This window comes from Acipenser ruthenus, chromosome 20, assembly GCF_902713425.1.
Source record: "Acipenser ruthenus chromosome 20, fAciRut3.2 maternal haplotype, whole genome shotgun sequence".
NCBI lineage: Eukaryota > Metazoa > Chordata > Actinopteri > Acipenseriformes > Acipenseridae > Acipenser > Acipenser ruthenus.
The window spans coordinates 17,416,538-17,442,946 of NC_081208.1; the positions used below are offsets into that span (position 1 = coordinate 17,416,538).

General features: G+C 40.1%; 1 protein-coding gene across 4 annotated transcripts; it reads left to right on the top strand.

Moving 5' to 3' along the window:
- Positions 1 to 2,154: 2,154 nt before the first annotated feature.
- On the top strand, positions 2,155 to 24,107 carry LOC117425178 (polyhomeotic-like protein 1). 4 transcript variants are annotated; one of them, XM_058993563.1, is made up of 15 exons: positions 2,155 to 2,420; positions 3,529 to 3,697; positions 4,099 to 4,209; positions 7,467 to 7,544; positions 7,671 to 7,814; positions 8,154 to 8,318; positions 8,776 to 8,989; positions 9,248 to 10,500; positions 11,277 to 11,424; positions 12,103 to 12,293; positions 13,932 to 14,025; positions 14,494 to 14,602; positions 15,073 to 15,235; positions 19,494 to 19,734; positions 20,301 to 24,107. In XM_058993563.1, exons 2-15 carry the CDS (start codon positions 3,581 to 3,583, stop codon positions 20,453 to 20,455), a joined length of 3,183 nt encoding a protein of 1,060 aa, XP_058849546.1. In that variant the 5' UTR covers positions 2,155 to 2,420; positions 3,529 to 3,580; the 3' UTR covers positions 20,456 to 24,107. The 4 variants fall into 4 exon arrangements, with proteins under 4 accessions (XP_058849546.1, XP_058849547.1, XP_033897807.3 ...); XM_058993564.1 differs by having other exon boundaries at positions 2,155 to 2,374; XM_034041916.3 differs by having other exon boundaries at positions 2,156 to 2,347.
- Positions 24,108 to 26,409: the final 2,302 nt, after the last annotated feature.

The following is a 26,409-nucleotide window of genomic DNA, read 5'->3' on the forward strand; positions in this document are numbered from 1 at the left end:
AATTCATTATTCATTGCACTATTTGTGGGTCTCCTGGTTTACGCCAAAACTCATCTGCTCATACAGAACACAGCTGCTGGGGTTCTCCGCACAACTAAAACAAGAGACCATAGAACTCCTGTGCTGGCCTTGCGGCACTGGTGCCCAGTGGAGTTTAGAGTGGAGTTTAAAATTCTACTTTTGACTTGTGGTACTTAATGGTATGGCACCAGATTATACAAAGGAGCTTTTATTCATATATATACCTCCATGTGATTTAAGATAAAGTATACACGAAAAGGAAGGGAGAGAGAGAGCTTTTAGTTACTATGCTCCCAGATTGTGGAATGCATTGCCACCTCATAGCAAAAGAGCTACATCAGTTAATGGTTTTAAATCCAAATTAAAATTATCGTTTAGCTTTTTTACAATGAACTTTTTAACTGGGATTTAAAATTTCACATGAACTGATCTTGCTTTCTTTTTACTCTATTTCTATATACAGATGCATTTGGTTTTCACTTTTGTTTTGTCTTGTACAGTGCCCCAATTTTGTATGAAAGGCGCTATATAAATAAAATGGTCCATTTTCAAACACGTGTTTGAAAATGAAGTTTGTAAACCAGGTAAAAAATGACCTGAACAGAAACAGCAACAGAGAAAGAGGACACATGATTAAACACACACACACACACACACATACCTATATATCTATATATATATATATATATATATATATATATATATATATATATATATATATATAATCTTTGATGCAGCTGTTGTCTTTTTCGTTGAAGACATTTTAAAGAAATCGTGTAGCTCTATACAGTGTGTGTTCAGTCATTTACCGGAAGCAAACTAAACCGGCTGCCAGGTTCCTAAATGCAGTGTGGCAGGTAGTGCATCAATAAGGCCAATGTTTGCTGTATTTATTGTTAATTGATAAAAAGATATATTTACACTATTCTAACAAATTTGAATTTTTGCAGGGAACTACATATTAGAGGGCAATGGTACATTTAATGGAAAGCACGAAATCTGTGATAAGCGTTTCCCATAATAGGATACTAGACAGGTAAGAAATTGAATTTTAAGGATATGTTGATGGTACAAATTAGCCTTCAATTGGACGGATGGAAAATGGGCCCCCAGTGTGTTGAACAGTCAGTTTCAATGCAGTCATTTAATATTTGCAAAACATACATTTATTGCTCTTTGGTATTTATATACTCCATTCCTTTTGACCAACATTTTGTAAAAAGATTAGGTTTTTTTTTGCTGCCATATCCTGTTGTTTCTAAGCATATCACTTCTATTGAAAGATTTATTAAATTGTATGGCAATATAAGAAAATAAAACAGAACCTAACTCCATTTTGGAGCACTTACTAAACACTTTTCTTTGATTCCCTTACTAACCACTGGACGGCTAAGCCATTTACCAGTCAAAACAACACTTTAACACAGTTTTCCAAACTACACACACAACAAAAAGGTCCTCACTCTACCTTTTTCACACAGGTTTCTTCTTTGTGACAGCCCTGAACAAACATTTCTCCTGGGATAATTATTACTGATTGGAGCCAAATGACTCTCACCCTGGCTCCCTGTGGCATTCTGGGGGATGTAGTCTTTTGTAACCTCCTCCTGGACTACTTTTTTTTTCTTCGTCAGTTATAAAAATGGCTGTGTTACAAAACACAATAGGGACTAACCTTAAAAGCTAGCTTGGCTGGTGGCACGTAAGATACAATTAAAATAAAGAAATGGATAGCCATAGTCCAGAAAGTTAAACAGAATATGAACTGTCAGACACATAATCAGAATTATTAAACAAATAATCCATACAGTTCTGTATTGTATTTTTTAACATAAATGACTGTGCTGTCAACGTGCTGAACACACTGCTATAGTTTTGTACTATAAAAAAATGTGAATACAAAATAGTAAAGCCGGGATAATTGAACAATGTAACTGTTTCCGACCGTAACAAACCCCAATTATATCACAATGGACATAGGAATAGTAATTTGATTGCAGGTACGTCTCATTATGATCAAGTTATTATCTCTGACAATATTTTGGTTCTTTTAATGCGTTATAATAAAGTATTTTTTTTATCTAAAATATAAACTACAAAATATAGTTTATGAGAGACATGAACTAGTCTTATTCTCATTTTTTAAGCACAAAATGCGGGTTACGATATCACACAGAACTACTGTGCTTGTCTACGGCAAACTAGAATACTGACGTCAGTGGCGACGCGACGGAATGGGGGGCAGCCGAAGAACGGAAGTTGTTCGTGGAAAAAAAAAAAAAAAAAAAAAAAAAACAGACCGAAAAGAAAAGAACATCACAGAAAGGTAAAAATTCAAGAAAAGTGTTGTGAGGTAGGATAAAGAGAAAAACATACATACACACACCTTAGAAAAAAAGGTACGATATTTATATTCTTAAAATACAGCGAATAGTTCGTGGTCAAAATGAAAACAGCTTGCCACTTTACATTTTTTGTTGTAAAAACAGTTAGTGGTTTGTGGTTAACACAGAATTCTCTTAGTATGCATATTATACCCGTAAATCACCCTAGTGGTAAATTGGACTGATATTTACGTTTTTGACTCATGGGCGACTAGGGTACGACCCTGCACAGTGATGACAGACACGATACAGAATATCTATAACCCGTAAACAATGTACACATTGTTGCGCGCAAATTGTAGAACGGCCCAGGTTTTATCCGCATTGTACAAAACCATTGGCCACAAGAACAAATGGCCCGACATGTTTAAGCAATTTGTATTTGCATCAGAGACTGCGGAATTCGCTTTTTTTTTTCTTTTTCTTTTCGGCTGAAAAAATTGTGATAATTATTAGATTGGCGGTAAACTAAACAAACATCATTATGTTGCATTTTCTTTGTTCTAAATATATATGTTTAAAGCGATTACAGTGTTAGGAGAACGTAAACTTAATTAAATAAATAAATACCGACATACATCAAACAGAAGCAATTTATGCTCGTTTCTGTGGAGTTGATTTCATCCTCGGAGTGTGTAGCGCAGCGGGCCCTGCTCCTGAAAGAGAAACAATTCAGTCTTACTGTCCCTGAGTTTTGACAAATGCAAAGGCGTAGATATATTAAATTAGAGTTTTAAAATAATCTGTCATAGCTATTGTTACCTAACTTTTAATCTTGTATTTGAAATAGCTGCGCATCCTGAATTAACTAAAAGATTTCCAGCACAAATAATGGGTGCCATTGTTGGTAATGTTAAAATGCAAAAAACGCTGTAGTGTAAGTGATTGGTGTTCAGGAAGCAGCAGCAGCTACAGCGTTGTCTTGACATATCTTCGAAATATCTGGCAAAAAGAGTTGTTAAAACTGCAGACCGTGCTTCTGAAGAGATTCCTCAAAGTTAGTTGTGGGGAAGCATATTGGTGATGCACAGGCTTCAGAGCAGGATGCTTTAAGAATTAGGTAAACGTAAATAAACATGATTTGGTCAGATGCTGAATACATTTATTTATTTATTTATTACAGAATCTTTTTTTCTTCTCCCTGGGCTTGAGTGACAAGCAGTCCTGATCTCGCCATGGAGACGGATGGTGATCAGAACTCTGGCTCTGCCAATGGGAACACAGCCTCTGGGGGAAATTCCCGCCCCACACAGATAGCGCAGATGTCGCTGTATGAGAGACAGGCTGTACAGGTAACTTTGTGTGTGTGCTTGACTGGCTATATGTATGACTGTGTGTGTGTTTGACTGTTTGTGTGGCTGAATGTCTTTGTCTGAATGTCTGTGTCTGATTGTGTGTGATGTGACTGAGTGTGTATCTGACTCTCAAAACGACTGGGTGTGTCCGAATATCTGTGTGTGTGCCTATCTGTGTTTGTGCCAGTGTGTCTGTCTGACTGCAGGGGTGGAAATAAGACATCTATTCCATTGCAGTTTCACCCATTACAGGTGTTAATGCAAGCTTGATTTGCCACATTGTCTAGGTAACAAGTTTGGGTGTGTCTTATTAAACTTCTGGTAAAACCAGACTGCTGTGCAATGTAGGCATGTTTCCATCCCTGGTGTGTGTACTAACTCTCCCCTCTCCCTCTCAGGCTCTCCAGGCGTTGCAGAGGCAGCCCAATGCAGCTCAGTACTTCCAGCAGTTGATGCTCCAGCAGCACATCAGTAGTGCTCAGCTCCACAGTTTCGCAGCCGTGCAGCAGGTCAGCATGATGAGTGTTAATATCATAAGAAAGGAGGGCACGGCACTGCAAATGATATTCAGGTGTTCCCCCAATCTCAATATGTGACCTTGTGAAAGGCAGGAGTTTGAAACCAGTTTCCCTGACTGAAACCTGGGTTTTGTGCTAAATGTGGGCAGCTGCTCTGACCTCATGTGGAGTGGATATCGGCTTGTATCGTACTGCTTCCCATGCTATCTATCTATCTATCTATCTATCTATCTATCTATCTATCTATCTATCTATCTATCTATCTATCTATCTAACTGTCTGTCTATATATATATATAGACAGACAGTTAGACATATCGGCTTGTATCGTACAGTTTCCTATACTATCTATCTATCTATCTCTATCTATCTATCTATCTATCTATCTAGCTAACTGTCTGTCTGTGTATATATATATATATATATATATATATATATATATATATATATATATATATATATCCACTCCACGTGAGGTCAGAGCAGCTGCCCCCATTTAGCACAAAACCCAGGTTTCTTTTCTCTCTCTCTCTCTCTCTCTCTCTCTCTCTCTCTCTCTCTCTCTCTCTCTCTCTCTCTCTCTCTCTCTCTCTCTCTCTCTCTATATATATATATATATATATATATATATATATATATATATATATATATATATATCTATATATATCTATATATACAGTACTGTGCAAAAGTTTTAGGCAGGTGTGAAAAAATGCTGTAAAGTAAGAATGCTTTCAAAAATAGACATGTTAATAGATTATATTTATCAATTAACTAAATGCAAAGTGAGTGAACAGAAGAAAAATCTAAATCAAATCCATATTTGGTGTGACCACCCTTTGCCTTCAAAACAGCATCAATTTTTCTAGGTACACTTGCACAAAGTCAGGGATTTTGTAGGCATATAGTCAGGTGTATGATTAAACAATTATACCAAACAGGTGCTAATGATCATCAATTCAATATGTAGGTTGAAACACAATCATTAACAGAAACAGCTGTGTAGGAGGAATAAAACTGGGTGAGGAACAGCCAAACTCAGCTAACAAGGTGAGGTTGCTGAAGACAGTTTACTGTCAAAAGTCATACACCATGGCAAGACTGAGCACAGCAACAAGACACAAGGTAGTTATACTGCATCAGCAAGGTCTCTCCCAGGCAGAAATTTCAAGGCAGACGGGTTTCCAGATGTGCTGTCCAAGCTCTTTTGAAGAAGCACAAAGAAACGGGCAACGTTGAGGACCGTAGACGCAGTGGTCGGCCAAGGAAACTTACTGAAGCAGATGAAAGACACATCATGCTTAGTTCCCTTCGCAATCAGAAGATGTCCAGCAGTGCCATCAGCTCAGAATTGGCAGAAAACAGTGGGACCCTGGTACACCCATCTACTGTCCGGAGAAGTCTGGTCAGAAGTGGCCTTCATGGAAGACTTGCGGCCAAAAAGCCATACCTCCGACGTGGAAACAAGGCCAAGCGACTCAACTATGCACGAAAACACAGGAACTGGGGTGCAGAAAAATGGCAGCAGGTGCTCTGGACTGATGAGTCAAAATTTGAAAGATTTGGCTGTAGCAGAAGGCAGTTTGTTCGCCGAAGGGCTGGAGAGCGGTACATGAATGAGAGTCTGCAGGCAACAGTGAAGCATGGTGGAGGTTCCTTGCAAGTTTGAGGCTGCATTTCTGCAAATGGAGTTGGGAATTTGGTCAGAATTAATGGTCTTCTCAATGCTGAGAAGTACAGGCAGATACTTATCCATCATGCAATACCATCAGGGAGGCATCTGATTGGCCCCAAATTTATTCTGCAGCATGACAACGACCCCAAACATACAGCGAAAGTCATTAAGAACTATCTACAGCGTAAAGAAGAACAAGGAGTCCTGGAAGTGATGGTATGGCCCCCACAGAGCCCTGATCTCAACATCATCGAGTCTGTCTGGGATTACATGAAGAAAGAGAAACTGAGGCTGCCTAAATCCACAGAAGAACTGTGGTTAGTTCTCCAAGATGTTTGGGCCAACCTACCTGTCGAGTTCCTTCAAAAACTGTGTGCAAGTGTACCTAGAAGAATTGATGCTGTTTTGAAGGCAAAGGGTGGTCACACCAAATATTGATTTGATGTAGATTTTTCTTTTGTTCACTCACTTTGCATTTTGTTAATTGATAAATATAATCTATTAACATGTCTATTTTTGAAAGCATTCTTACAGCTTTTTTTCACACCTGCCTAAAACTTTTGCACAGTACTGTATATATATATATATATATATATAATGCCCCATAATGCCAATACAGTTGCACTTTTATACTCGTTATAAGGCGGAACACAAATAACTAATATGGTTTAAAGGGGAAGCACTATATATATATATATATATATATATATATAATATATATATATATATAACAATTATATGAAACAAAACTTTGAGCTTTTTGGTCACGCTGATAGTCGTTACGTTTGGAGGTGAGGCGTACAAAAGAAAAGAACACCATACCTACTGTCAAGCATGGAGGTTGGAATAGCCTTCTATGGGGCTGTTTTTCCTCTAATGGCACAGCAAATTTAGTTCCATTACATGGTAAACCATACCAAAAGATATTGGCCAATCATCTGAAACCCTCCGCTACAAAACATGGTTTAAAGCGCAACTGGATGTTCCAGCACAATAATTGTCCAAAGCACACATCAAAATCTACTTCAGAATGGTTAAAGAAGAATAAAATCAAGGTTCTGTAATGGCCTAGTCAAAGTTGTGATCTAAATCCGATTGAGAATCTTTGGTATGATTTGAACAAGGCTGTGCACAAGAGAATTGTGGAATTTGAATGAACTGGAACAATTTTGTGTTGAAGCATCACGCCAAAAGCTCATTGACAAATATCCTAATCGTTTAAAGAGGTTATTATCACTAATGGTGCCTCAACTAGCTATTAATTTAATTTTCCTTGTCAGGGTATGAATACTCTTGAATTAGCATTTTTGGAGTTTTGCAAAATAAATTGCTGAAATAAGTAATTGTAGACATATATTTCTTAACAGATGGGCTTTTGAAACTGGGTTGTCTGAATCAAATGGGCCTCTTGGTTTCGCTGTGTAATGCTGTGAGACCTCCAGGACATAGTGTGAGCTACGGACGGACTAACGGTGTGCAGATGTTAACCATTGTATTCTCTCTCTCTCTCTCTCTTTCTCTCGCTATCTCTCTCTCTCTCTCTCTCTCTCTCTCACTCTCTCTCCCATTCCCAGGCTACACTTGCAGCCAGCAGACAGGCCAATTCTCCCAATGCCAGCTCTGCGCAGCCCACCAGTACATCCCAAGCTACCGTGAGTCCATATATCTGTTTGTTTTTTTTACATTTTTCTTGACTGTTCTTTTAAGTGTCAATCTCCATGGTGTTTTATATTACACAGTGGCCCTCTAGGTTTGAATTTTTCTCTTTGTCTTTTCAGGTGAACTTAACAACATCTTCTGGGGGCGGTGCCTTGCTCACCTCACGAGCCACGGGACCCACCCCCACCACGCAGGCTGGTGCTCTGAACCAGTCAGTGCTGCTGGGCAGTGCAGGGGCGGGGCAAGGGCAGATGTATCTCAGAGTGAGTTTCTGCTTTTTCATGGATCCCAGGAATCAGAGGGCAGTGGGGGAAGCATGCTATTGATTTCCAGGTTGAATTTTGGTGTCTATAATTTAGACCATACTGGATTGAAGTGAAGTTGCACGTTCATCAACCAAGATGGTGCACCACAGACATCAGTTTTCTTGTGCATTTTTCTGTTTCCAAATCTCCAACTATTCAGTGGGGTGATCTGCAACTGGCCCCATTTTGGCTCTCATGCTGACCCAGCCTCCTGTGTACACTATAGACTTGAGCCAACATGGTGCTGCCCAGACCGCAGTTTCCTAGATTCTTTTCTCTCTCTCTCTCTGTCTCCAGGTGAACCGCTCTTTGAGAACTCCCCTCTCCTCTCAGTTCATTCTTATGCCGGGCGGGGCTGCTGCCGTGGCAACAGTCCAGCAGCAACAACAACAACAACAGCAGCAGCAGCAACAACAGGATGTCCCTCCTACCAACACCAGCGGCCATTCCGACACTGACCAGGTAACCGGCAATGAAACCCGATCTGATGGAAAGTGCAGACTGGTTTGCTTGAGTTAGCGACATTGTGAGCCGGAATGGTTGCTCATGAACTTCAGTTTACTGACTAGGCTTGTAACAATACAATAATGTCACGATACCTGTGATAGTCCAGATGGGTTACTTGTATGATGCACAATAAGATCAAACGATCATTTAACGATGGGCCATTTTGTTACAAAAACTACAAATCCAGCGACACAGGGAGAGTATATATTCTTACAAACTGTAAAACACACTTAATTCACGAAGCAATTAGTGAACTACAATGCTGTGGTCTTGTATCACTATACATACATACTTCCATTATGATACTTTCTTTCCACGATGTAGCACAGCGATCTACGCGATCAGTAGTTGCACCCCTGTTCCTGACGCCTCTCTCTCTTTCTCTCTCTCTGTGATGTGTCTATTTCCTCAGGTTCAGAACCTGGCACTGCGTTGCTCTCCCAGCTCTGCAGTGGTGTCTGTCTCAGCTGCTCCGGGACCTGCTCAGAGAACCGCTCTGCCCAAAACAGAGAGCGTAGGACAGGGGGAGAAGAAAGCAGGAGGAGAGGTGGAGAGTGGAGGCGGAGGAGTGGGCATCAATCTCACCAGAAATACCAGCAACTCGCAGGCTACTCTCATTACTACAAGTTAGTCCCCTTCACTAAAAGAGGATTGCATTTTTTTGTATTGTGTTCTTGTACTATTTTCTAGTGTTTGCATTCATTCTGGGAGCGGTTCTAGGTTCTATTGGTCCCGTATTGAGTTATTGCAGGCTCTAACATGGTCACTTACCTTGCTGCTGCCCATGTGCTTATTTGCAAACTGCAAACAAATGTAATTGCTATTTCACTTTAGAGGGATCAAAATGCTAATGTGTAAACCTCTCTCTCTCTTTCTCTCTCCAGCACCTTACTCATTGCTTCAACAGCAGTTCACTTCTCACCAACAACAAAAAACAAATCAGAGCCAACAGCACCAGCAGCAAGTTTTAATGCATCACCAGCAGCAATCAGCAAGCAGCCTGGCTACACACCACGCAAACCAGCACCAGCAAGCAAACAACACGGCCACATCCATGCAGCAGACACACCATTGCAGTGCATCCAGCGCCAACGCAACTTCGAACAACTCCCACTGCCTTGCGTCACTGGCCAATGCAGCCGCCCACCAGCAGCAGCACCCCAGCTCGTCCCAATCCTCCCAGCAGATGGTCCTCCATACCTCCACTCCCAGTTACCAGCCCCGAGCCATCACTTCAGTGACCAACACCGCTCAGATTCTGCACACCTCGGTGGCGGTCGGGCTGTCACAGAGCACCCAGTCCTTAGGGGGAGCCCAGACTCTGGTGGTGCAACCATTACCGCCCCAGAATCAGACCTATGAAAACAGCTTGTCAGTAACCCGTCACAGCAACCTGACACCAGTTCCCATACAACCCAAAACCAGTTCACAAATGGTGACGGCCGCCACCCAACTTAAGATCCCAGTTCCAGGTTCCCATTCCCATTCCCACTCACAGTTCCCAGTCAAACACCCTCCTCCCATTTTACCGGCCCCCCCTTCTCACGCTCCCCACATTCCGGTTCAGCTGGTAGGAGCCAGGCAGCCAGGGCAAGCGAGTGCCCAGGCTTTAGGCCTAACCCAAGCGATCGCCGTTAGCAGCGCACAAAGCTGTAACAGTAACAGCATTGCAATGGGTCACATTCATAATATTCAAACTCCGCAAACACTACACAGCGGAGTTGCTCAGCAACATGTGCATGTCAAGCCTATCTCTGGGTCCGTCCATGACAACAGCCAGGCCAATCCGAATCAGCAAGGCGGAGGAGGCGGGAAGGTCCAGCAGCCAATGGGATCTGGTAATGTGGGAGTGTCTCCCACCACCACTTCTTTTGGTATGGGCTTCTCTTCTTCGGTGACGACAGCAGCTGTGTTGCCCCAGCAACTGCAGTTAACACAGCAACAGAGCCCGCAGCATCAGCAGAAACAACAGCCCCAGATTGTCAGACCCTGTTCTGGTGCCATTTGCGGTTCTGTTTTGGGGCCTGAAAGCGTTAGCGACGCTAGTGCCGCCGCGCAGACCACTGCGACGGATGAGACAGCGAAGACAGGAGCTGTTGCAGCCAGCGGAGTATATGTGCAGCCACTGCAACTGCAGGTATGTGAGTGTGTGTTACACAGCTACACAGCGCGTGTGTCGGGTGTGGAGCTGAAACATGTCCACGCTTCAGTTTTGTTTACTACTGGCTCAAGTGGAGCCAATCCTGGGGAGATTTTTCCTCCATTCGTGGTTGGTAGTGATACGTAAACCACATACGATGCCCCACGTGGTGAGAATGTGTTTGGAAATGCCCACTCCAATCAACTGTGATCACATTTTTCTCCATTTGGAGGGGATGAGCTGGACTTGTTTCAAGGGCTTTCCAACAAAAAAACGATAAACCCATTTGAGCTGAAACTGCACTGCTATTAAATGTTTATCCATTCGCTGAACCTGGAGATATCAGCCACTGAATGCAATCTGTATGTAACCCATTTACTTTTAACAGTGTATATTGGTGTATTCTGCATTTACTAAATGGTAAACACTTAATTTACAGTTTCTGAATGTTAGCTTTTCATTTTCTTTTTGCGTGTGTGAGTAGTTCCCTCGACTGGGCTTCTTTATAATATGATAAGTCTATAAGTGTCTGAACAGTTTAGTGTTCTGTAGTTGGTGTGAAAGGTATGATAAAACCTACTGGTGAGTGCTTACAATCTGCTTTGATTAAAACTGAAGAGCGCTAAACTGAAGAGTGCTGAAGAGTCTTGTGTCCCTTTTCACCCTGCTAGGAGTAAGAATTAGGGTTCAGAAATAATAATGGCAGTCAATGCTATATTTGTTTGGGGGACACAACTAAAATTCACTGCCCCTTTTCTCTCCTTCCCATCCAGGGTAAGCAGCCAGTGGGAGGAATAAAAAGAAAGGCAGAGGTGGATGAACAGAATGAGAAAAAGAAAGAGAGCCCCCCCTCCCTTCATCCCTCATTGGAGGGGCCGTACCAAAAACCAGACAACACCCCAGAGAAAAACCAGGCCGCAGGTAAAATCCTATCTCTTTGTTACCGCAGAGCAGGGGTGGCAAAAGTTGGCCCTTCCACTCCTGATCTCTGTTCTAAACCTCTTCTACTAAATTGTTTAATTGAACCAATGACACTTGTATCTAGACCCTGAAGCACTGTAGTGGCCGTCGATTCAAAGGCAACTTCTCATGTGACTGTAAACCAGATGTACATATTAAAATACATCAACACGTTGCCGTTTCCTTACACAAGTGAAGCGTTCACACAAGCACCGTTTTATATAAAGCAAGTGTCCACAATATTTTTGCTTTTCGCTGTTGCTTGAACAATAAAATGAAGCGCCTGGAATTTGGCATTTAATTGGTTGTTCTATTGTATAATATCATTGAAAATTAATCCACTTCTTCGGCCGAAGATGGTGGCATTTTGTAGTTTTTTGTGAATTTGTTGAAGTGGATTCTGTTGCCATGAGAATGATCTGTTGACTGACAGGTTTGAAAGATGGTCTCTTGTGATCTCATTACCTGTGTGAAAGGGTTATGACGGTATTATATCGGCATAGGTGACAATTCTGTGCTGTGTGAATGGATCTTTTTAAGAATTTTTGAGACGTCACTGAGATGACTCAGTACCGGCATTTGTGTGTGAAAGTGGCTTAATTGTAATAAAATAAATAATATCTCTTCTCCTCTCTCCAGACCTCACTCCACTGGACCCCTCTCTCTCCAGCCCCTCCCCTGCCTCCAGGGGTGAGGCCTCAGGCCCCTCCCTCTTGTCCAGCGGTCGCCACGGGAACGATTCCAAGCCTCCCCAGGCCATTGTGAAACCACAGGTTCTGACTCATCTCATCGAGGGCTTTGTGATTCAGGAGGGCGCAGAACCTTTCCCTGTGAGTGTTGCTGTGTACAGGGAACCAGACTTGTGGTCAAGCGTAATTAAACACAATTACAACTATAGCAGCATTGGGAGCTGAAATTACAATTACAGTGATATTTTGCGATTATACTAAAGTAACAAACATCTACACACATTAACATGTTTTACTCTTATTTATTCGTAATAACCAAGCAATAATCTAAGGTAAAAATACAGAAACATACTACATAACTTAAATTCTTTCAAACAAATGGTGTCACTAAAAGTAGTTGAAAATGCGAGAATAATGATCGCTGAATGTGAAACACAACATGGAACTGCACATGATTCAGCTTGGAAAGGTGTGTCCTTGTATAGAGATCATAATTAGTAACTTGCATGTATTTGAACTTCAGTGTAATTCGTTTGGGCTGTTGGTCTCTAATCAAGGTATAGTTCTTCCTTGGTTGTTTGCTCAGTGGAATTAGATGAAGCTGCTTCTGATATCAAGCTAACTGGTGCTGTAATTGTAATAGTCATTCAGCTAAATTGTGTAAAAGTAAGTGCCAAATAAATGTGTAATTCAACTGTAATTGATCAATTACAGTATTTGCTCGAGTATAAGTCGAGAAATTTAACCCCAAAACACGATCCTGAAGTTGGGGGGTGCCAGAGCAAATGCTTCGAATTTCTCTCAGATCAAAACGCAAACATCTCAAGATTTGGCGAAAACGATTCAGTGACATTGTCTATATATAAAAAAGTGAATCGCAGGTTTGTTTACATCCAGAGCTGTCACGTAAAACACAGACGCAGTTGTACAGCCAGACCACACCACCTCCCACATTCCATTGAAATACATACTTCCATGTTGGCTAAGAAGGATCTGGGGGTGGGGCTTGTATACTAAAATAATAGTATTGTAGGCTATACAAAAAAAAAAAAAGTACTGCGGTTCTAGGTAGAAGTGCTTATAAAATTGTTTTGCAAATCAGCTGCTCAATCGCCGTCAGGGTATCTAATACATAGATTTAGGAAAAATAACACCTGAAGTGCACTCTGACAACAGTTTTGATTTCAGAAGTGAAAATTATTATTATTATTGATCTACAAGTTAAACATCCAGCTATATTTTTTAATCATTACCAGGCTTTATTTAGTCCATTGTCAGTTTCATTGAAAAGAGGGTAAAGGTTGATGAAGAGAATACAGTTAGGGTGGGTTAGGGTGGCCCATTGTGATGTCACCGTTATGAATGGACTCTGCATTTGAATGGAATTCTGAGAGGTGCCTCAGGTGTGACTTTTTTTTTTTTAAGCAATTGATGAAACTGAAAGTGGCATGGCTGATGTCATGAGTAGGATTTTTCCGTTATGTGTCGTGGAATACGGAAGGAGAAATGTGCGCTCTGATTGGCTGAAAGATCCTGAGCAGTCTGTAATTTAGGATGTTCAAATACAGCACTGGAGATAAACTGCTGCATTCTAGTACCTTTGCTGTAGGTCATGTGGTCTGATTGGAGCTCGGCCATTGGAATTATCAGTCATGAAGTGATTAGATACCAGAAAGCAGCAGCTGTTCTTCGCCGGTATTATCAGCATGTTCCAAATTCAGGTGTAAATATTTGAGCAAAGTCAATGTGTGTTTTTCTTAAATCTTCTGTGATTGACAGGTGGGTGGACCAGTGAAAGACAGACAGGAAGGAGTGTCCCCTCTCCTAGCCCCATCCCCTTCCTCACTTCCTGATCACTATTATCAAAACACAGGTAAAACTAGAAGAAAGAAGAAATGAGCTAAAAATCGACACGTACTTTTTCAAAATGAACCCCCTTTTCTGCTTAAAGTAATTGTGGCTAACAAAATAATACCATTCACTACATTTAATTTATTTTATTTCTATAGCACCTTTCATACCACAGTGTATCAAAGCTCTTTATATGTCAGTTCAAACAGAAAGAAGTATCAAGAAGTAATTACAAAATAACAATAAATAATTATAATAATATAAAAAAAAAAACTAACAAACAATTTAAGAAAACAAGAAATTAATGAGAGTGATACATTTGTCTCCAGTGTGCAGTTTTGGAAGAATCCAAATTTATTTTTAAACGATGATGTCTGCTTCTGAGAAATGACTGTATTTTCTACAGTTTCCCTGGAATTGTTGAGTGTTTGTGCGTCTCTGTATGTTGCTGCTGACACTGATGCTGTGGATGTGTGTGGTGCTGTTTCAGTCTCGAATGGGAAGTCCTCTCTACTGAAGTGCGAGTACTGTGGGAACCTGGAGCCCGCGCAGCAGTTCAGAGGATCCAAGCGCTTCTGCTCCATGACCTGTGCCAAGAGGTAGGTTTGGGGGAGGGGGCTCCTTGCAGAGTGCCTAGGATTCTGAGCAGACACTACATGTCCCGCCCCCACTGCACCCAACTACACTGTATGTGGTCCCCAGTTCACCTTCCTGGTGTGCTTCTGTATTTGGTCCCACTAGTGCTTGGTGTTTTCTGTCCCCAGTTCCAGACCCTGGTGTAACACTTTATTTTCCACTCCTCCTTCTTTTGAGACCCTGGTGTAACTCTGTATTTTGTCCCCAGTATAAACTCCCTGGATTAATGCTTAATTTGGTCCCCCTTCTTTAGTCCCTTTTTTCAAGTCCTCCCCAGTTTTAGGTGTATCACTGTATTTAGCCCCCTCCCCCCCAAAATAAGTCCCTAGATTAACACTATTGTGTGTAACACCCTCATTAGTTTGTTGTGTTACGCTGTATCCTTCCCTTCCCCCAGTCCCTGGTGTAACCCTATATCCTGTCCGTTCCTCAGGTACAACGTGAGCTGCAGTCACCAGTTCCGCCCAAAACATAAGAAGGTGAAGGGGGCCGGGCTTGGGGATGGGGGAGGAGTCAGGATGAGGCGCAGGGGTCCTCACAGGAGCAGCAGCGAGATTGCCCGTGCAAAAATCACTGGCAGACACCTTGATATCAAGGTAAGAGAGTGTAACGGTTGGCTATCTGGGGTGCCAGGCAAATGCATAATCTACCATATTTAATTGTCACCAAACCGCTACTAGGACACAGTAATTCACTTTTCCATATGTGACACCACTACACCCTATATATGCCCAGGGAATAATAACTGTGTAATTGAAAATAAATAAATAATTAACAAACACGACAGAAGAGGTAAACAGTTAGGAGAAGAAGCATTGAGGAACTATACCATCCTCAAGCATTTATTACGCTCTACAAGTAACAAGCAGGCCTCTTGGTTACTGACAGTGAACTAACAAAGGAAAATATACTAGTTAATTACATTAATTGACCAATCACACTATTAATTGGTTATACGGACACCAACCATAAATATATTGCACAGCATTGTTATATATTGCACTCAAATATGTTACATATATATATATATATATTTGCACACTTAAACTTGTTACACATATTACACGTAAGTAGCTAATAAATATATTGCACGTAACATTAAATAGTTAGCACATAATCACACTATTAATTGGTTATACCGAGCCCAACAGGTAATTATATTGCACATCACTATATTGCGCAACCAGTTATAGTGTACTCAAATAAGTTATTGAACCCAATAAGTTATACATAAATATATTTGCACACTTAATAAACTCGTTACACATATTACATGTAAGTAACTAATAAATATACTGCACATAACATTTTAATTAAATAGTTAGCATATAATAGATTAGTTAATCATCAATTAAATAAGTTATCTATTGATTTGTCTCAAACCACCAATTTAAAATCACAAGTAGCATTCAAATTTCAAAATTAAGTGATCAATTAATCGTGATTTAGAAAAGACCATCCATTATGCTATATTGTTTATAATTTGTCCTTAACTGACACTATTCTTAACTTGCAATAGTCGATAAAAACTAGAGTCAATGGCCCACTTATGCTATGCAAATATAGAAGTAATAAAACTATATAGCATAACTAATAAGGTTGCAATGCATTGCAATACAGGGAAACAATTTACAATTATATAGCATGTAATCCAACAAACAATATATTAATTAAATGTTGCACAAGAGTTCCAGCACGTTTATCCAAAGAAGCAGGAGAAATGAAAGAAACAGAAAAAAAGTGCATCTGTGTTTAAGAACAAATCGCAGTAAATTTCCATTAGTTTAAGAGCAATAAAACTAGTAGTACGCTCTCCTTTTCCACCGTAATAAAAAAATCAGCATGAAATAGTCAAGACATTTTGATGAAAATGCAATTGTCCATGTCAGGGAAAAACTATAAACAAAAGTTTATTTTCTCAAACCCGATGTAGATTCGGCAGCAACACGCCTCCCCAGGTTCCACACGCACTCCAGCCACAGCTCTCATCGCAACACAGCTCACTTGAATAGTTCGTTGTTTTTCTTTATTCTGTAAAACATCCAACAACTATACTTGCAAAACAAACAAAACACAGCTAAACTTGTTGTCTTCAGTAGCGTGCCGCCATATTTTCAAAACTTTCTTCTTTCTCTGTCTCTCTCTTGCTCAGGTCAACCATATCTCCTGCAACACACCTTGCGCACAACATCTTTTTTTTTTTTTCCCCGTCCTGCAACAGTGCTAGCTTTATACCCCTGCCCCTGCAATCGCAATGTTACGTAATCATTTTTTTTTAAAGGAAGCAAGTAATATATAGACAAGCACCGACACATTTACCTATCGTCACACTCCCCCCTCCCCCCCCCCCCCCCCCCCCATACGGAGCTGGAACGTGGAGGAACAACAGACTCTTCCATCTCTTTTTCTACAAATCCCCAAAACTCCTCATCATCACTATCTTCATTAAAGATCTTCATCACGTTCCGCTTCTCTTGCTCCTCTAGTTCAGCTACAGTAGGATAGCAAGGCTTGAGATTGGAAATGTGAATAACTCTGGCATCCTCACCAGTCTCCTCCATAACTACCTGGAAGTTCACAGGTCCCACTTGTTTGATAATTCGGTATGGGCCCTTCCATCTTGGAGCAAACGTTGCAGTATAACTGGTAGCAGCTTTAGATTGGGGATGATTACAAACCCAAGCTCGATCCTTAAGGTTAAAACTAACATCCCTGCGGTGTTTATTATAATTTCTTTTCTGTCGTGCTTGTGCTTTACTTACATTTTCTTGCACGAGAGCACGTAATTTACTTAACCTAGACAGTAACTCATAACTAGGCAAGTCAGGCCTCATATTATGTTGGAAAACTTTCTCCAGGGGTCCACCAAGGGTACGTCCCAAATTCACTTCAGCAGGAGCGTAACAGTAGATTCTTATACTGCTGAGTTGATAGCAAATCGAAATTTGCAAAGATATCGATCCCACTTATGCTGATCCGACACATAAGACGCCATCATAGGTTTCAGGGTGCGATTCACACGCTCAGTTAAATTAGTGAGGATGGTAAGCAGTTGTCAATTTTTGCACCACTTGCCATTTCTCACACACCGCCTGCAGCACATGAGAAATAAACTGTGATCCTCGATCAGAAAGAAGATAATCGGGTTCCCCAACGAGTGAAGATCTCTCGGATTAAAATTTGACTTCAGCAGTGGCTTTTCTTAAAGGGCATAATTCTACCCACCTTGAATAATAATCCACAATCACAAGAAGCTGGGTATTTCCTTTTGCACTCCGTGGTAGGGGACCCATGAGATCGATCCCTAGCATCTCCCATGGACGACCAACAACAGTTTGTTGAATCTTTCCTGCCAACCGTCTAGTTTCTGGTTTTAAAGTGTGACAAACTGTACAATTACGTACATAAGTAACCATGTCCTTCCACATCTTCGGCCAGTAGGCAAGTTTCTGAATTCGTTTCAAGGTTTTAAAACGTCCAAAATGCCCACTGAGAGGGTTGTCATGGAAAGCTACAAGGACCTTGCTTCTTAAAGCTGCTGGAACATAAACCTGATAGTGATTTACTCCATTCGGGTTTTTCACTGTTCGGTAAACTTTATCCTCCACAATGGCAAATTTGTCAGATATATTAGAGCCAGCTTCTTGTTCAGAAAGAAGACCTGTGTATATTCTTTTTATTTCGGGATCTACGCTCTGAGCTCTCCAGATATCTTCATCACTCAAAGGGAATGAATCCACACACTCTTTTCCTTCCAAACTACAAGTCTGCATTTCCAACAGGGTATTTTCTTGTGTCTCAATGGGAGCACGAGACAAGGAATCAGGAGCGCAATTTAATTTTCCTTTGCGATATTCCACGGTAAAGTTGAATTCCTGTAACCGCAACACCCAGCGAATTAACCGAGAGTTTGGATTGCTGGTATTAAAAATCCATAATAAGGAAGAATGGTCAGTAACTACTGTGAAATATCTCCCCTCTAAATAGTGTCTCCATCTTTCCAGGGCCCACACAACAGCCAAACCTTCTCGTTCCACTGTTGAATAATTCCGTTCTGAAACTGTCAAAGTACAACTGGCATAAGCCAAGACGACTTCTGAGTCTGGAGAAACACGCTGTACCAATATAGCACCAAGTCCATAGGCACTGGCACCAGTGTAGACAATGAAAGGTAACTTATTATCTGGATGCCCTAACACTGGTGAAGAAGTCAAGCAATCTTTTAATGCCTGAAAAGCAGTCTGACATTCAGCAGTCCAACTGAACTTGGCACCTTTCTTTTTTAGTGCATTCAATGGTTCTGCAATTTGAGAAAAATTAGCCACAAACCTGTGGTACCATTCAGCAAGTCCCAGAAATCTTTGTACAGCCTTTACATTAGTTGGTATTGGAAAATTCTGAATGGCATCAGTTTTAGCAGGGTCAGGCATTTTGGGAGAGAGAGAGAGACCGGGGAACACAGGCTAGATCAGTCATATAGTGGTCAGAGCCAGCTGACATCTCGTAAACAGCTACTGTAGATCAAGTTTCCTTTTGTACTTTTCTACTAGAAAAACACTTTGATTTATCCTGTGTTACATCTATCTAGTGAACACCAAACATCCTTTTATAGTTTTCTACTATACAAGGATTTCAGCTGATTTAGCCTGTGCAGCATGTCTATGGCTGGCAACAAGTACTGAAGAGCTGCTTCTAAACAACATTGACGATATATAAAACAAACCATATTGAATTACTGCAGTAAGAACCTCTCAGAATTACTTCAAATATCAAGGTAAGGGAAGAGTAAAGAAAATATGTCATTTGAAACTCTTTTCTCTTTGATTAATTTCACGTTTCTCTTGTGTCTCTCAGACTCGCTCTGATTCCAGCCGAGGCTCGGATGAGAACTCCAGCTATGAAGACGAGGCTCCTTCCCCAAGCCCCTCCCCTTCCTGCTCTCGACCCTCCCACTCTGAGCAGGCTGCGCGTGATTCATCCGGACCCGGAGCCGCTCCTGCTGAGCTGCCATTGGACGGTGGGCCTCACTTCCTGTCTGGGAGTCCCGCCCACTGGAGTGTGGAGGAAGTGTGCGAGTTCATTTCCTCTCTGCAAGGTGAGTCTTTCCATCTGTCTGTCTGTGTTTCTGTCTACAGCAGTGGACTTTTAGTGACTTAGAGAGCTGATGTATATTCTCTATTGCTGTTTGCTTTGGTCAATGTTTACCAGGCTTACAATCTAATGCCTTTATTTTTTTAAACAACTGGGGCTGCTTGTTTAACGGCTCCTTATCACTGACACAGTGGTTGAAAGCACAGTTAAAACCAGGAATGGAAGCAAGACTTTTGTGGCATAGCAGTTTCACCCATTCCAGGTTTTACTAGGAGCTTGATTAGCCACAGTTTACAGGTAACAAGCTTGGGTGTGTGTTATTAAATTCCTAGTAAAATCAGGAATGGATCAAACTGCCATGCAATAGGAGTCTTATTTTCACCCCTGAGTTAGTGCGCCTGGTAAACAATAAACTAAGCAGAAACAGACACACACAAAAAGATATTAAACAGGTAAGAAATAAAGTATTCTGAAAATGTTGGTGGTGGTGGTAGTAGTAGTAGTTTTTATATCTTTAGCGTTTTTACTTAACACGTGTTTGTTTTTTCCCCTTTGGTCGTAATTCTGCAGGCTGCCAAGAGGTGGCGACGGAGTTTCTGGCGCAGGAGATCGACGGGCAGGCCCTGCTGCTTCTTAAGGAAGAGCACCTGATGACCGCCATGAACATCAAGCTGGGACCAGCATTGAAGATCTGTGCGCGCATCAACATGCTGAAGGAGGGCTAGGGAACGAGTCAGAGATGGAAAAAAGACTCCCATCGCACAGCGGTTTGATCCATTCCTGGTTTTACTATTGAGTTTTACCCAAACTTGTAATAAAACCTGGACTGGGTGCAAGTGCTATGCAATAGGAGCCTTATTTCCATCCCTAAGAGTCTGTCAAGGGTGACGTTCAAACAGGGTTCAGGAACACCAGTGAACGCGCGCGCACACAAGAGTCAGTCTATATAAACAGTGGTGGAACTAAATGATAACAAAAAAACAACATCTCTAACAGTGTGTGTGAATCTCTTTAAGGGTATTTTTTGTCTTTTAAAAGGAAAGTAAAATGACCGTTCTGGTCCTTATTTAAGATGTAGGATCTACACACTGCCACTGCTTAGATCAGTTGAACAGACCCCACAGTCCCCAAAATAAGATTTGTAAAAAGTTTTGTGAACAGTCACCAAGATTTAATGGATTACAGCCACATGCAATCCAAGGAGGCAATAGGAGTCTTATGATAAAAATCTGGAAAGGATTTAAGTAGAACAATGTAAACTGTCTTTAAAAGATGGCAGTGGTAATGTTACTGGTGCGCTAATAAGAGTTAAAGGAATATATATCCTTGGTTAGTCCCCCTTTGAAGAGGGACCAGTGATGATGTTGCTATTGTTAAAGGAAGGTAAGGAAGTTGATTTTTAAGAACACTTGATCAGCACTTCTTTTAAAGGTGTGGGGGGGGGGGGCAGTGATAACGTTGCTAGGGCTAATTTAGAGGTAAGAAAATACATTTAAAAACCTTGGGTAGCACTTCCTTTAATAATCCTGTTTGCAGTGTGACTTGGGATTTTTTTTTTTTTGTATGGTTTCAGGTTTACAAGTAGACTGTCATAGCAGGCAGGAATACATAGTGTTGAATGTAGAACATACAGACTTAGTGTGTGTGCAAGACTGTCCTGGGCAAAATACTTGAGGTGCAGCAGAGGCCTTTCATGATTAGCGTCCAGACAGACAGACAGACAGACAGACCGACCACAGCCAAGTCAAACCTGTTGATCAGTACTGTATGCGGTCCTGTCTACTAGAATACTAGAAGCAAATAAACTTAATGAAGTTTAATAGTGTTTCTAATAGTTTAATAGATGATACTATGACTGTCTACCTGAACCTCAAACCAAACCAAAAGATGTGTTTGTGAATCCCTCTTTATACACAACGTTGAGTGTGAGTGAGTCTCTCAATGCAGGATGTAGCTTGGTTATAAACAGCAATGGTGTAAAAAAGTTACATTCACCTAAAGAGAGAAGCTACTGAATGGATCCTCACCATGTAGGTCTATTTTTAATTAACCCACTGAAAACTCCACACATTATACTGAACTATATATATATATATATATATATATATATATATATATATATATATATATATATATATATATATATATATATATATATATATATATATATATATATATATATATATATATATAGGTTACCAATTAAACAAATTTGATTTGTTGAAATAAAATCTGTGACTTCAGCATTTGTAAATGACAGTAATGCAGTACAACGTACTGTAGTACTGATACAGTACAGGTTAACTCCCCCAGCTTCAGTTAGATAGCTGCTAGCATTCACAGATAAAGCAGGGAGCCTGTTTTTTCTGCCTTATATTAACCCTGATATTTATCCAGAAATGAGTTTGTGTTTTTTCTCAGTCCAGAAGCATTTATAACTATTTTATAACCAGCTTATACAACGAGTTTGGTGTGTGCTTTGTGAAACTTCACTTTCCCAATTCAGTATTTGGGAATTTTGCCTTTTTTCCCCCAAATTGGTGCTTAAAAAAACAACCAATGTGAAACACCATTGTTAGTAATTTTTTTTTTGTAATATAGTACAGTATATATTAGTAACCATTAGGTTATTAGATTGTCTTCAGTTGCAGTGTTTAAAATGTTTTACAATGGGAAAAAAGAAAGAAAGGCAGACCGACAGACCTTGGTTCTTAAACACACAGACAGACAGTGCTCCACAATCATGTTCAGTTGAACACTGCAATATCATTTCTTGTTGTCTGTAATCTTTCTGTGCACTCTGCTTTATTAGAATAAAGTAAAGAAAGATCTTGGTTCTTAAAGCTGCACACAGACAGACAGACAGTGCCCCACAATCATTACCCTGAATAATAATAAAGACAAGACTGAATGTAAATATATTATAGAAATCAAAGAATCAATGCAGCACAATAGCACTGTATGCAAAGATGAACACAGTAATTGAAAAGTGCTTTTCGTTTGTTTTGGTTCGTTGTCCACCATTGTCCAATTGTGATGAAACGTAGTTATTGAAAGTATTAGACTCTACACGGTGCCTCTCCATTTTCAATGTGCAAATGGTGGATGTAGGTCTTGGTGATTTTTTTTTTTCCTTTATCCATTCATGTTTTTTATGAAGGGTTGTTCTTTGCAGCTGTGGCGGGGATGTGTATGTCGCTGGCACATTTGTATAGCCAGCCGTCGGCCAGGAATGTTCATTTTACCAGTCAACTGCTTAATCTTCACAATGTATTGTCACAAGTCCTTTATCAATGACTTATTTACAAACAAAAATACAAGTATTATTAGTAATAGTAGTAGTGGTATTATTATTATTATTATTATTATTATTATTATTATTATTATTAATTGTATTTTTTGTTTCCTAGAATTATGTCTGGGTAACGCAAGTCATTTTTGTTACCCACTGAGGACATCTTCAAATCTTAGCTCAAAGTTTTCCCCTATAGTACCAATGTTGTGTCAAGTCCAGTCCCCAAGTTTAAATACAGTGCTGTAGACTACAATCAGATTCATATGTTCAACAAACTGCTATTGACTAATTGAATTATTATTTTTTTTTTAATATATACAGTTTAAAATTTTCAAGCCTAGTTACACTAATCTGTTGCACAGGAATAAAAATCAAAAGTATTTTTTTTTTGGAATACAAGTCATATATATATATATATATATATATATATATATATATATATATATATATATATATATATATATATATAGTAATCCGTTGCATATCCGACTGCAGTGGGATCAGAGTAAGGACGGATATGTAGAAAATCGTATGAATGAATCCTGTTTTAAATACCATTATACATAGCTGTAACAATTACTATGTTCACACAATTATTGTTTTGAGATTCAGCTTTTATTGGGGAGCTCCCCTAAATCCCTTGTGTGTGTATTCGCTGCTGAGTGACAGGCAGGATAGCGAGGTAGAGGTTAAAATTGGTACACCCCGCAGGCAAACAGGATTTATTTACATATCAAGTCAACACACTGAATACCACACGTGACACTACCAGCAAAGGCAGTGCATGGAGTACATACAACACTGTGTAAGTAAACTTTGGTAGGATCTACAATCTCTGAACAAATTTTCTCTGGTGGATATGTGACGGGCAGATATGCGACAGATTACTATAAAAAAAAGTTTATTCTTAAAAAAAAAAACTGTTCTTTGAATCTTTTAACAAGTGTATTAATTAATAACGCAGAGTCTCATAGTCACATTGATGACCATTTTTAAATTCCTAACCTGAAAAAAAAACTCATTTGTATTATTTCATACTTATGTACTACATACATAATAAATACTTGTTTTAAAATCTGAAATGAAGGCCAATGTCTGAATTCTTTCATGTGTGGTCGGTTCGGTATCTGTCAGACCTGTCTGCTGTATCTGAAATACAGATCCCTATCCCATTGTCTATCTTCCTGTTTTCAGTAGCCTGCAAATCTATCTTTCTTATTTTGCTACATTAGCTACAATACCGTATTTATCTAGCTGAATAAGAGCTAAAAAGCAAATAAATACAAAAATAAAGGCATAACCATGTCAAGTGTTCTCTTGGTCGACCATCAGGGAGGGCTTTTGTGACAGGGTTTTAACTTTCCAGCTGTTTTTCATGTTCCAAGCGAAAATCAAAAATGGCCAGGAAGGCTGAGAACAGCTGCAAAACCCCAATTCTTAGACTATGAATATATTTATGCAAATGAACTGGGCACCTAATTAACATACCCCTGTGGTCAGATTGAGTATTTTCTGTCTAAAATGGTTCCGCCAGTTTCAAAGAGTCCTAATGGAGATGGGAACCTATTTCCAACAGGCTCCGTCTAAGATAAACCACCTGTTTGCGACCTTCCAGAACAAAAGGAGCTATAAAGATATCGAATGCAGAAAGCTACGATATTGTATTTATGTGACGAAGTTAGAGGATTTAGTCAAGGACATTGAAGGGCCATGCATTGCCAGTATTACTCACATCCGCGTCATTCTTTTCCACCGGTTTGTAAGAAATCCTGTTATACACTCACGTGTTATTCATTTTCATGACGCGCAACCGGGTATATTTTAAACAGAAAATAGAAATAAATGAATACATGCCTATATGAATCTATTTATTTTGACATTTATTTGTCTATTTAATTATTTTTTATTTTAGTTTAAAATATCCTCCATAATCAGGTACATGAAACTATAATTTAATACAGTACTATAAAAAAACAAAGCCTACTGTTTCCTTAATATCTATTGAGACCCCAAGAGTAGAAGCACAAGGTACAACAAGCAATTCCAAGTCAGAGTCATCAGATTTTATTATTAAAATACAGGTAACATTATACAGAGAAATGCACTATTACTAGAGTATATGAACTAGCCCTAATACACAGTAACAGATAATAGGTTAATACTTTCCCATAGCTGTTAGCTCCGAACAGTTGGCGATGTCAGCTCTGCTCTCTTTTCCTCCCTTTTACAACTGTGAGTGAGTGCTCCAGTATACCGATACATATAACCTACCCCCCACCTTGCCACAACCAACACATTTTCCAGACAAGACCAAAGAGATCCTCTCCTTATCTCTCTTTTCTTCAAACACAGACCCCCAATATGTCTCGGCCTATCTAGCCTGGCAGGCAGTCAGCAACTCCTCACTAAACAAAGAACAGATGTCACCTCTCCACAAGGTTCTCAGATATTGCATGTATAGAACAAGTTCAGTCCTCAGCAAGAAAGAGTTAGTCAATTAAATCATTATTAAAAGTATATTAAAATACTAAAATGGTTAAAAGTACTAGGTGTTACAGTACATACATTAAAAAAATTAGGCTACATTAAAACGACCTATCGAACTTTAATTTAACTTTAACCACCTCTGGACCCAGGTAGGAGTGCCAGTGTGAAAGGGGCTTAACACTGGGGAGGAATTAACTTGTGACAAAAACACATTTGTAGTTTATCTGGAACACCATATCAAGACGAACTGGCGATAACAACAACAGCAGCTACCCAAATAGCAGATTCAGATTTACTCAGCAGCCACGAGTGCTTTGCTCAACAGGTCTGAGAGGGTCTGGGTACTGCAAGGTTAATTGGAGCAGTTAGGAGTCGCGTATGCCAGAATTGAAAGACATAGCCACTGATATTCGAGAAGACCGGGGATGAGTAGCAACTCCTGGTGCTTGGAGTGTTGCGCTTGCTGTTACTCAGCTTCTCGTGGTGGTGAAAGTATTAGAATAGACATCTCCGCTCTACTAGAATAGGAGTGTTTCTGGAGTATGGCGCTGGTAGACTGACTTTTTATAGAATCTCAGATGATGACACATTGAGTCTTCTCCACCAGTTCCAAACTGTATTCATCCAGTCTATCCTGCGTTCAGACTGGGGGGAAGTGACAGTACTGTCTATAAAGAATCTCTGTTTGAAAGCCATGCCTTGATTGTGTCACCTTGGAGGCTGGAAAGTGTGGCTGAAAAGGCTTTCTGCCAGTAACATGCTTTGACCCAAAGACAATGTTGAGATGAAATGCAGTGCAAGATTTTTTTAAATGGAAAAACATGTTGACAGTAATGTGGTTCTATTAGTACTGCACATCTGAGAAGTAGGGTTCAAAACTGGTGTCTATGGATGGTA

Excerpts from the sequence above, each read along its gene's own strand:
- LOC117425178 (XM_058993563.1), top strand. The coding sequence starts at position 3,581 with ATGGAGACGGATGGTGATCAGAACTCTGGCTCTGCCAATGGGAACACA. Across the intron at positions 3,698-4,098 it reads ATGAGAGACAGGCTGTACAG|GCTCTCCAGGCGTTGCAGAG; the intron begins GTAACTTTGTGT and ends TCTCCCTCTCAG. Across the intron at positions 11,425-12,102 it reads AGAGAAAAACCAGGCCGCAG|ACCTCACTCCACTGGACCCC; the intron begins GTAAAATCCTAT and ends TCCTCTCTCCAG.